This window comes from Leguminivora glycinivorella, chromosome 6 (assembly GCF_023078275.1).
Source record: "Leguminivora glycinivorella isolate SPB_JAAS2020 chromosome 6, LegGlyc_1.1, whole genome shotgun sequence".
Classification (NCBI taxonomy): domain Eukaryota; kingdom Metazoa; phylum Arthropoda; class Insecta; order Lepidoptera; family Tortricidae; genus Leguminivora; species Leguminivora glycinivorella.
The window spans coordinates 19632485-19644986 of record NC_062976.1 but is presented as its reverse complement, the minus strand read 5'-3'; the positions used below and the strand labels follow the sequence as shown (position 1 = coordinate 19644986).

General features: G+C 47.2%; 2 protein-coding genes across 3 annotated transcripts in view; both read left to right on the top strand.

Moving 5' to 3' along the window:
- Positions 1-4360: 4360 nt before the first annotated feature.
- On the top strand, positions 4361-7312 carry LOC125227044. The gene has a single exon (XM_048131236.1). The coding sequence runs from the start codon at positions 4361-4363 to the stop codon at positions 7310-7312; it is 2952 nt and encodes a 983-aa protein (XP_047987193.1).
- Positions 7313-8403: 1091 nt separating this feature from the next.
- LOC125227261 (aspartate aminotransferase, mitochondrial) overlaps positions 8404-12502 on the top strand; it is a 28006-nt gene continuing 23907 nt past the window's right edge. Inside the window, exons 1-4 of one of the 2 annotated variants that reach the window (XM_048131522.1) lie at positions 8404-8615; positions 9432-9588; positions 10277-10420; positions 11697-11900. In XM_048131522.1, the coding sequence (XP_047987479.1) occupies positions 8530-8615; positions 9432-9588; positions 10277-10420; positions 11697-11900 (591 nt within the window). In that variant the 5' untranslated portion in view covers positions 8404-8529. The remainder of the gene's footprint in view (positions 8616-9431; positions 9589-10276; positions 10421-11696; positions 11901-12502) is intronic. The other variant, XM_048131521.1, reaches the window with a different exon arrangement.

Below are 12502 nucleotides of genomic sequence, written 5' to 3'. Positions count from 1 at the left end.
CACCACATCACAGGAACGCCCAATCCAGGCGGGCGTTCCCCAGGGAAGCTGCCTATCACCTGCCTGCTACGTACGCTACACCAACGACATCCCGCTCGTTGGCAAAGCACACTTAGCCCTTTTCGCAGACGACGCCGCTTACTACACTTCTTCTTTGCAGAAGCAGCATGCGGTCACCAAGATCCAGCCGACGCTTGACGCCCTTCCTGACTGGCTCTCCAAGTGGAGACTATCAGTCAACGTAGGCAAGACGCAAGCCATCATGACTGGAGAAACACACGGAGTGCTCCCCACGCCGCCCACCCTAGCGGGTCAACGCCTCGCGTGGTCACCCACAGTGAAATACCTGGGGGTGACCATCGACAAGGGCCTCACCATGACCAAACACACCGCAGACACAGTCATGCGGGCCAAAACCGCACGAATGTGTCTGCGGCCCGTGTTTGCCAGTAAGCTTCCTGTGCGGACCAAGCTCGGTCTGTACAAAGCTTATGTTCGGTCAAGATTGACTTATGCTTCACCAGCCTGGTATTCTTTCTGTTGCAGGAGCAACAAGGAGAAGATGAGGCGACAGGAGTCCTCTCGCTGAGGACCATCATCGCAGCCCCCCGGTACGTGAGGAACGCAGCCATCGAGAAGCACCTGAAGTGGAGGAGCCTGGAGCAGTTCATCGTGCGTCTCGCGCGGGTCATGTTTGACCGCGCGGACAACTCCAACTTCGAGCACCTCCGAGGGATCGCGCCCCACTACACACGGCCGCCGAACAAGCGCAAAGCTCGGGACCTGCCCCGAGCTCTACTACACATCGACACGGAAGAAGAAGAAGAGGACAACACCCCCACACCACACTGAACACCAAAATCACCACCACCACCACGCCCACGCTAGCCCGAGCTGCCGGTCGCCTTCACTGCGGCCCCGAACCTGGCCCCGCTCAAACGGTATCACCAGGCTAGGGGTCGCGGGGTTGGATAACGGCCGGTAGCGGTAGGGCTAGCAAACACCGGATCGCCGAGCCGTCCACAAAAAGACGGCGTCAGACCGCCCCACAAGGATGGGGCGCGCCCCGACACAGCCCCCACAGCGCCCAGCGCGGAAGGGGCCACTCACACCCCAGCAGGGGTGTCGAACGACAACTCACCACCACCACCGCTCCCTCATTCCGCTCACTACGCTCACGAGCATAACATCTTAACATGTCTTTACCTTACTAACCCTGGTAGCCCTGGTAACCCTGGTAGCCTTGGTATTGGTAGCATGGTAATTGGTACGAGGTTCCTGTCAGCGCGTCTACAAGCTTCTACGCCGGTCAACGAGCGCAGTCCTGCACTCCACATCGTGGTCCTTCGAGAGCCGGATCAGAAAAAAGAAACAAGTACGCGCTGACGCCTTGAGGTTGTCCCACCTCGGCTCAGTAGCCTCACCTTACCTTTACCAGCTTGCTGGTCGGATCGTGCTGCGTTGTAGGCTCGTCCTCCGCTCACGTATCCTGGCAACTTTAGTTGCATGCGTCACATGGTGACGTCATCACGCCGCTTTCGAACGTAATAGGCATTGCACCTCGCCATTACGGGAGATTCGGCGCATCGTGGGATCTACGCTTAGGGGTGTCGACGCTGCGTTCTGTAGCGTCCGCACATAGGCGATAGGTAGGTCAGTGATAGTTAGGGACCCCCGCGTGTGCTAAAAAGAAGACAGCAAGAGTACGAGAAGAAAAAGATGTCCGAAGCAGGAAGAAACCTTCGTCCCCGCAATAAACCGGGCACGGTTGCCCCCGCGTCGTCAAATCCGACTCCGTCGTCGGGTCTCACCACCTCGGCGGAGACAAATACGTGGAGCAAAGGCACCGGCGGCAACCCAGACGAAGAGCGTGTAGTCAGTGATAGCGAATCCGTAGAATTCGACCACACGGTTAGGAGTCGTGAAGGCACATTGGTCGGGCAACCAATCGCGAGTAAAAGCCGCGCCGCGCCCGCGAAAGGTAGTCGCGCCGCGTCCGCGAAAGGTAGTCGCGCCGCGTCCGCGAAAGGTAGTTGCGCCGCGTCGCAAAGGGATAGTAAGTTAGCAGTTCTAATGGCCGAGCTCGAAGTTCGTAAAGCCGCCTTGGTTGTTGCTCAGAGGCAGAACGAAACCGCACAGATTAAGTTGCAGATTGCGCAATGTGAAGCGCAATCTGACTGTGCGAGCGTTTCGTCGGCTGCTCACGAGCGCACCAAGAGTTGGGTAGAACGACAGGCTAGGCATACGGAGCTCGCGAAAACCGAGAATGTCATTCCCGCGCCGACTAGCAAAATTGAAGTTAAGCCCGAGCGTCCTAAACCGTACGGTAGTCATTTCGCGCCGATAGTCCACAAACCTCCTGAGTTGCCTAGCTTCGACGGCAACGTAACAGAATGGATAGCTTTCCGCGCGGAATTCAACGACACTTCGCCTATGTTCAGTGACGTAAACAACGTGAGTAGGATTAGGCGTGCTCTCAAAGGAGACGCACGAACGGCAGTGAAATCGATTATGTATACTGTTCAAGACCCGCGAGTGATAATGGACGCGTTAGAGCGTCAGTTCGGCGATCCGGACGAAATAGTGTTAACCGAATTGCATAGTGTTAAACGTATGCCACGTTTGGCAGAAGACAATAGTAACATTGCGTCGTTCGCCGCGCACGTAGCAAACGCCGTGGCTACAATAAAATCACTCGGGCAGGACAAGTATCTACACGCGCCGGAATTGGTCAATAAAATAGTTGACAAATTAAGTTTAATAGTGCGATATGAGTGGTCGAAATACAGACGTGCTAATCCCAGTTCCCCAGACCTCGTCGCGGTCTCTGAGTTTTTAAACGAGATTAGCATAGCCGCGAAGCGCATTATCCGTAAACCGACGCATAAACTGAGAACCGCCGTGCATACGGTTTTATATGAGCACGAGCCTAGGGCATCTGGGCGTCGAGCCCCCGAATACACGCGCGATATCAGTACCGGTTCGGAAGAATCTCGCGACGCACGTCCGCGTACGTACGATAGAAAAAGTCATGCTAAAGTAAATCCGCCTATAGTAGCTCAAGTGAAGCACCGCGAACATAAAAAAAAACCCGTGGTCGCTTCATCGAAGCCTAAGACGTACAACTCCACCTCCGTCGCGCAAAGTCACGCTTGCGCCATATGCGCTAGTAATGAGCACAAAAACGTGTCGTGCCCTAAGCTTATCGCGGCCTCGGTGGCAGAACGTTGGGAATTAGTTAGGAGCTCGAAGCTCTGCTTTAGGTGTTTAGACTTGACTCACCGTCGACCTGTTAAATGCAAATACGTCGCGTGTGGTGTAAACCAATGCGAAGCGGGTCATCATAAGTTACTACACGGACTGAGCGCGGTCGCCCCCGCGAACGGTAGTAATAGGACGGGAGCAATAAATACTATCTCGTGCGCGCACACGTATTTAAAAGTCATTCCTGTAGAGGTATCTGGGCCGTTAGGCACAGTGCAAACCCTCGCGCTACTAGACGAAGGCGCGGAAATGACGTTAATTTTACACGAAACCGCTGATAAAATCGCACCACGGGTCAGAGGTCAACCTCTCGACATCACGGGCGTAGGCGGTGTAGTGAGCGATCAAGATTCGTATACTATGCAGGTCGCTATTCGAGGCTTTTGTAGTCGTCATATGGAAATCATGGAGGCCGTTACGATTAGTACGTTCGGAGTAGGCGTGCAATGCGTTCCGCGTAGTACGGTCGACAAGTGCGATCACTTGAAGGAAATCGCAGACGAGCTGTGGTATCCGCCCGCGAAGCCTACTATTTTGATAGGACAGGATAATTGGCATCTAATTATCACGCGGCAGATTATTAGCGGACCGCCACATCTTCCCGTAGCTAGTCTCACGCGATTAGGCTGGGTTTGCACGGACCAGATAAGACGACCCGCGCCGCGGTACATTTCGTAGGGCACGCTAGGCCTAAGACCGCGGACGACGAAGCCGTCGAATTAATGAAGCAGCATTTCGATATCGAGGCGTTAGGTGTGTCAAAACAGCTGCCTAGGGCCGACCCGGATCAACGCGCGTTAGATATTTTAAGGGCAACGTGCGAAAAGATACCGGGGGAGAATAGGTATCGAGCGGGACTATTATGGCGGAGCGATGACGAAACTCTCCCAGACAATCGCGCGCAGGCGTTAAAACGGTTATATAGTTTAGAACGAAAATTAGACCGCGACGCGAATCTTAAAGCCGAGTATTCGAAGCACATGAACAATTTGCTAGAGAAAGGCTACGCGGAGAAAATGGACTCGCCCCCGCCCCCGACTCGCCCCGGGCATGGTATCTCGCGCATTTCCCGGTTTTTCATCCGCAACGTGGAAAAATGCGTCTAGTTTGGGACGCAGCGGCTATGGCCTACGGCAGGTCATTAAATAGCGCGTTACTGGCCGGGCCAGACTTGTTAGAGTCGCTATTCGGAGTATTGGTTCGCTTCCGCGAGGGAATAATCGCGGTAATAGCGGACGTTAAAGAAATGTTTCTCCAGATCGAGATTGTGGAACAGGATCGGGACGCTTTACGTTTCGTTTTTAGGGGGGAGGACCGCGACGGACCGCCGCAGGAATATAGAATGAAAAGGCTAATATTCGGCTCAGCGTCGTCACCTACCACCGCGCTGTATGTAAAAAACGAAAACGCGAAAGAACATAGTGCAGAGTTTCCGATCGCTGCGGAGAAAACGATCAAAAATACGTATATGGATGACATGTTGATAGCACTCGACATGAGCGAACAGGAAGCTAGGCGCGTTGTGAACGATGTTTACGAACTGAACATGCGCGCGTCGTTTGAACTTCGAGGTTTCGCGTCGAATCATCCGGAGGTAATCGCGGACGTAGTCAACAGTAAGGAGGAGACTACGGTCATAGGCGCTAGCGATAGCGAACGCACGCTAGGCTTAAAGTGGAATCATAAACGCGATACGTTAGGGTTTAACGTGAATTTTAGGAACACACCCGAAAACGTACTCGACGGCCGCGAATTACCCACAAAAAGGCAGGTCACGAGTAGTGCGATGTCCATATTCGACCCCATAGGTTACATTAGCCCCATATCAGTGCTAGGTAAAGCGTTAATGCAAGAGATATGGCGCACTGGGATCGGTTGGGACACGCCCATTCCCGTTACGCTCGCGCCCGCCTGGCGTTCGTTTATAGAAAACGTACAGCAGTTAAAACAGCTCGAAATTCCTAGACACGTACCCGCGTACAACCGCGAAGCGCACATGCATGTATTTTGCGACGCTAGTGAAAAAATATACGCCGCGGCCGTGTATCTGGTTAGCATAACGCCCGAGGGAGAGCGTACGTCCGCGTTAGTAGCCGCAAAGGCCCGCGTCGCGCCTCTTCGCGTAGTTAGCATTCCACGAATGGAATTACAGAGCTGTGTGCTAGCCACGCGTCTAGCAGATACGATAATAAAAGAGTCGGACTACGTAATTAAGGAAAAATATTTTTGGTCAGACTCGAAGACGGCACTCGCTTGGATTCGCTCAGACCCGCGTAAATATAAGACGTACGTCGCTCATAGGTTAGCTGAGATAGAAAACACTACCACCCCCGCTAACTGGCGATGGGTGCCTAGTGCCGCTAACGTAGCGGACGACGCCACTCGGGGCGTCCCGGCGCATTTTGGGGCCGACCACCGGTGGTTCGTTGGGCCAGAATTCATACGGAAAAGCGAGTCTTATTGGCCGGTAGAAAAAACGCTCGCGCCTGTCGCAGACACGGGCGAAGAGCGCGCAGCGAAAGTAGTTTGCTCGCTAGGCGTTACTAGGAGAACGTTCGACTACCTACCAGATATAAATAGGTTTCCGCGTTTTAAACGTTTAGTTAGAGTCACTGCTCTCGTTCTGGTTGCCGCTGAGGCTTTCAAAGCCTTATTGCTCAAAAAGAAAACGGAAACAGAAATGAACAATGAACATATCAGACTGGCGGAGATATTGCTCATTCGTCGGAGTCAGCACGCGTCATTCCCGGAGGAAATTAAGTTGCTGGAAACTGGGCGCGCGCTACCTAAGAAATCACCGCTGCACAAGGTCGCTGTGAAGCTGGATAAAAACGGGATCATCACTCTGAACGCGAGGATCGACAAAGACGTCCACATCCCAGTGCTGCACGCGAAGGAAGATTTCACGAATTTGCTGATATATCATTTTCACGCTCTGTACAATCACGGCAACCACTCAACCGTCATTAACGAGCTGAAACAGAGATATTATATTATCGGGCTGCGCGGCACAATACGATATATTACAAACAAGTGCCAATGGTGTCGGACCTATAAAGGGACTACCCTCAAAGTTCCCGTAGGCGACTTACCAGCAGAGAGGCTCCAGGCGAATCAACCGCCATTCACTGCCGCCGCCGTCGATTTGTTCGGCCCGATGAATATTACAATAGGCCGCCGCCGCGAAAAGAGATGGGGAGTGTTGTTCACTTGCCTCACAACTCGAGCTGTACATCTAGAGCTTGCCGCCTCCTTATCGGCATCCTCCATGATACTATCACTAAGAAGAATGATAGCTCGACGCGGCGCGCCTACAGTTCTGTACTCGGACAACGCCACTAACTTTTACGGCGCCGAGAGAGAACTAGCGGAAGCTAAGAGAACACTGCCTGACAGCCTGAAGCCCTTCCTGTCCGAACGCGAGATGACCTGGAAGAAGATTCCACCTGGAAACCCCTCAGCAGGCGGCGCGTGGGAGCGCCTGGTGGGCAGTGTTAAGACCGCTTTAAAAGTGACACTGAAAGAAAGAGCTCCTCATGAAGAAGTTCTGCACACGCTGTTGCTAGAAGCCGAACATATAGTCAACTCGAGACCGCTGACGCCAGTGAACCCAGACCTCGACGACGAAGCTCTGACGCCGAACCACTTTCTCATCGGCCGTTCGAGCGCCCTGTCGCCGCTAGGCGTGTTCACCGACTCCGTGTTGACCCTATCGTCATGGAAAGCAGCTCAGAACTTGGCCGATCACTTTTGGAGGCGCTGGATAAAGGAATACCGGCCCAGCTTACTCCCTCGGTCGAGCGCTCATCAGCAGGTGCACAAGCTACACGAAGGAGACATAGTGATAGTGGCCGACGGCTCTATGCCCCGCGGAACTTGGCCTAGAGGTGTAATCACACAACTCTTTCCCGGCCCTGATGGCCACGTAAGAGTAGCCATAGTTCGTACCCGCGCAGGAGAAGTACGTCGCCCAGTTTCCAGGCTTATTCCCATATGCTCTGTCCACTCAGACGGTGTTAGCACACGCGGGGGAGATTGTCGCATATAGGTTAAGTTATGTCTCTATTTTATTCTTTGTCGTGTTTTATTTGCTTTTGTGTTGTATTTTTGTGCCTGTTGTATTGTCTTTTGTGTGTCTTAGCATGTACTAATAAAACTACCCTTGCATGCTACTAATTTTAATAATATAGAATAAGTTAATCATAAAAACTAACACTGTATCATGATTGGTTATTTGGATTAATAAATACATTCGCGATGTGTAGCGCGCGAAGTGAAAGGGGCGGAGCTACACGGCATGGAGGGGCGCGCTGTTACATAAGCACCCACGCCGCCTCCGCTCCCTCATTCCGCTCACTACGCTCACGAGCATAACATCTTAACATGTCTTTACCTTACTAACCCTGGTAGCCCTGGTAACCCTGGTAGCCTTGGTATTGGTAGCATGGTAATTGGTACGAGGTTCCTGTCAGCGCGTCTACAAGCTTCTACGCCGGTCAACGAGCGCAGTCCTGCACTCCACATATTTTTTTAATTATACAAATCTTTGATTTATTGGCATCAAAATAATTACATTATAATTATTTTCCAATTCTTTAAAATATATCGAAACCCAAGTTTGAATATAACACTAAATTAATATAAGAAGTTATAAAGTCAGGTAATATACAGATAAAAATACTACTACTATGGTAACCTCATTAACACTGGCAACACGTGCGAGAGGGACACCAGCCCAAACAATGCCCTCTCATGTGGACCGTTTTCGCTAATCTGATACGATCACCTTTCTGTCTCAGTGATAAGGTTCAATTTAGTATGGCAAAAAATGTGATTCCACAATCTAGTTTAATAATTCTAAATCTATGGCTAAAACTGACATTTAGTTTAAAGTGTTGCCATAAAATGACGTTTTCACGAGTATTTAGGAAATTTCGTTAAAGTATCTGCTTTTACCTGTAGCATGTTTTCATAGATTTTAAAGTAGTGTAAAAGGTTATTTAAATGATTAAATGTAGTAATTAACAACTATTACCAAACGAACAATAATATACTATTTAATAAAATTGTATTTTCTTGCTTATTGTTTTTACTTGCGATTCTCAGAGTTTTAACAAGGTTACCCTATCAAACATATGATATTTCGCAGTTTTTTTGAGACCGTAATCTAATCTTGCTGCGATAAGCGCAGCGCTGGAACCCGGCTTGTAGCACGATCGCCAGTTACTGCAGTGTCGCTCCACGTGCCATACAAACGCCGTAAAAATGGCTCACGCGCTGAAAAATTTGTCCGTTCAAGTGCTTAAAAACAACAATGTTGAAGCCATCGGCGCGGCTGCGGCGAGGGCTAGGTAAAGTGTACCTTGCCGGCACCACCCGGTTATTTACGTAATAGACCAATAGTAAATTAACATCAGCATGTTTACTGAGCTAGGATATCTAGGATGTATTATAGACAGACTATATGACCTTGTGTTAGGTTATTTTTTGCTATTTAAATTTAAACTGTTTTCTTATTAGAAAACAAGAACACCTGGAACTACTCGGTTTCCATTTGTACCTATCATTTAGAGACTAAGTAGCTTTACTATACAATCTGCATTATAAAGACAGCATTGCAGTACCTAAAGGTGTAGGTAACACCTGTATAATGCAGCAAATTCCTATTCCAAAATGTAATTTGCCTATAAGTACATGTTAAAAGTTCCTGTTAAAAAAGCAGTGAAATTACTATGTACTAAGCATATCAAATCACATCTTCATGTACCACAAGTAGAATACATCAAAAAGTGAAAATTATGAATTAACTATTTACAACTATTTAATTATACCTCACAAACAACAGGAATATATTGGTACTTAGAACCTTTAATTTTTTTTGATTGAAATGAAATTATTCATCAATTGTTGCTTTTTAATATACTTATTTAATTTATATACAACATGGTGTATTAATATACCTTACCTTATGGTTGTGTATTTTTTTTTCCTTTTTACAATTCAGGGTCAGCTGTCACCGGAACGGCAGCGGCCGGCAGCAACACGGCGAGCACTTTTAGTGTGAAATAATTTATCTAGCCGCGAGCCGCCTTGCATTCCGGTGTGAGTCGACCCTTAGACAACATTCATTTCCACCATGACTTATACAAACTTCTTGAATTGTACAGCCACTGGTGGAGCCAAGTGCAGATGGGCCCTCCGGACGTGATCCTCGGTATCACGGAGGCCTACAAGCGAGACACTGACAGCAGGAAAGTGAACCTCGGCGTCGGAGCATACCGTGACGACAATGGACAGCCTTTTGTGCTGCCCTCCGTTAAGAAAGTGAGTTGACTTTAGTATCCTTTATGTAATACTCGGTAGAATGTGAAATGTATGAATAATGGAAAGATGCACTCATCATCTTTCTTGCGTTATCCCAGCATTAGCCACGCATCATTGGAGCTTGAGGTCCGCTTTGACAACTAATCCCAAGATTTGGCGTTTTACGAAAGCGACTGCCATTTCACCTTCTAACCCGAAGGGTAACTAGGCCTTATTATGTTTTCCACCGAAAAGCGACTGACAAATATCAAATGATATTTCGCACGTAAGTTCCGAAGAACTCATTGGTACGAGTCGAGGTTCGAACCCGCGACCTCCGGATTTAAAGTCGCACGAACTTACCGCTAGGCCACCAGTGCTTCAATAGAAAGATACACTGAGGTAACAACTTCTTTTTTTTTTATCTTTATTTGATAAAGAAGGGGTTTTGTCACACTTGTCTTATTCTAGTTTATTTAGTGATAATACTTCAAGTAAATGAGTTATTATTGTTTAAAGTTATGTTATCTGGCTCAAAGCTAAGATAATACTTCCGCTTACTTATCACAATCTTACATACATCCATCATACAATTATAAAAATAGACAAAAAATTATCAAAAAGCATAGACAAAAAGAATAAAAAGGTAAAATAATATAAAAAAGGTTGTGCTCCGCTAATATTATGTTCAATGAGTGTTTGTCAACAGGCGGAGGAAGTACTCTACGGCAAAGGCCTGAACCACGAATACGCCCCGATCGGCGGCGAGGCGAGCTACACAGACGCCGTGGCCAAGCTTGCCTTCGGAGACAACAGCCCTGTCTTGGCTGAGAAGTCCAACGCCACTGTACAGGTAGGTCATCTAATTGTTTAATTTTAAACACGAAAGATAGGCCGAAAAACTCTAGCCCTTGATTTTAAATTCACAGATCTGAGCAGACCAATCTGGCACACATACAGAATACAGATTCAAATTCGCGTGAACAAAACAAAAGGCTGGTCCTTCGAAGAGAAAGTTGGACTCCCTGATATACCTTAGTACTATGAAGGACCTACATAGCCGACACTCATAATACCTCCTTAATAGGCGACACGTATTTTTTCTTATTTCTCGTAAGCGAAAAATGACGACGGTACAGTGCGTTGAAGTTTCGCGTGACGTCACGCGTAGGCGGCGTAGGTACAATTGTTACTTAGAAGTGACGTCAGAAGCCCCCACTCCGAAACTTTGATGCTCTATATCTTTGCATTTTTTCATTAATTATTAGATAAAGCGAAAAATATGTGTTCAGTATTTTTGGACGATCTAACTGACGGACTAAACAGAATGCAATTTTTTTTATGTAGTTGTCATCCCTATTCATATTTTTCTGTTTTGATACGGTCACGGACTTTAATTGTTGATCCACTTCTAAAGTCGCCGTCAATAGAATTTGTGAACAATGTAAACAAATATTGTAGTAAAAATGTTTTTAATTTCCATTCTAACTCATCAGATACTGGCTAAATCTATGTGTTATTTAATCAATTCATATCACATTATGATCCTCAACCTTTAAAATAATAAAATGGTGCTAGAATATTGATATTTTATAGAATGGTTTGTTTACGTTGTTGACAATTTCTATTGACGGCGATTTTAGCTCATTTTATACTGGACATATCTTAGTAAAGCATAGTTATCTATGGCGTTCCAGTAAAAAATGAGCTTAAAGTGGATCATTAATTGAAGTCCGTGATTGTACTAAGGTAGAAAATGCCATAAGGGATTACGTCCGCCATCTGCACCCCTTTATTTGCAACATAATTTAAAATAAATAATACTTCATGCTTCAATATCCTATACCCCAGAGCAAGTTCTGTTACACTGTAAGGTATGTTATGTATCCAGTTCAAATCTTGACTTTAGCAGAGTTTTATGTATGAGATATAGCTTTCCGATGCGTAAGCGTTTGCATACAAATGATTGATTTCTCGTAAATAAAATGTGGCTTAATGCTGACAGATGTGACTCCACCCTTAGTCATTCAGCCAGATCAATTTCTTAAAGGAGGAATAGATAGACAGAACTACAAGCTATAACCCTAATTTTCAACAAAACACACTCAAATATGTTTATTTCCTATCAGACCCTCTCCGGAACCGGCGCCCTCCGGCTCGGCTTCGAGTTCCTCGTGAAACACTACGGCGACAAGGAAGTGTGGATGCCCAACCCCACGTGGGGCAACCACCCGCAGATCTGCAACACCCTCAAGATCAACCACAAGAAATACCGCTACTACGACCCTAAGACCTGTGGATTGGACTTCCAGGGTGCCCTTGAAGATATTAACGTAAGTAGACATAGTTTCACAACAAAAAAATAAAAAAGTATAGTGAATGGGGTCTTAGATAGCCAGTGACTAGTAAAGCAATATGGTGGCAAGAATGACAGATGCCCAACCAGCACTCTCTAAATTTGCTATAAGTGGACGATGCGTGATTTAAGAGCGTAGTGGTGAGTGTAGAGGGCCAGCGCATATTTGGCTATGCTGTTCACCACGCATCACGCGGGATAAAAACTAAGCCTTAGGATAGATTGTAACTTAAAAATCAACTATCGACCCTCTCATGGGCTGCTAAAATACCACAGGAACCACAGTTAGACTAGAAAACCACTTCAACCCACAGCGACTTTGATCGACCCTGACCGAGAAATTAAGTTGCGCCGCTTCACTTTAGTAAAATGCTATCTATGCTGTAATGGTATCGGGTAAAAAATTCAAAACTCAATAAAGATTCCCAGGCAGCCTTGACCTTGCATGAAACTATTTCAGTGTAATGTTAAAAATACACAGCAACCAAAAATAATTCCTGCGATATTACAGTTAAATACTTGTCTTGTAGATTGTAGACACCAAATCAAAACATAATAACAGCCTATACTGTTTTATTA

Bases quoted from the DNA above. Each gene is read 5' to 3' on its own strand.
- LOC125227044 (XM_048131236.1), top strand. From the start codon at position 4,361: ATGCGTCTAGTTTGGGACGCAGCGGCTATGGCCTACGGCAGGTCATTA.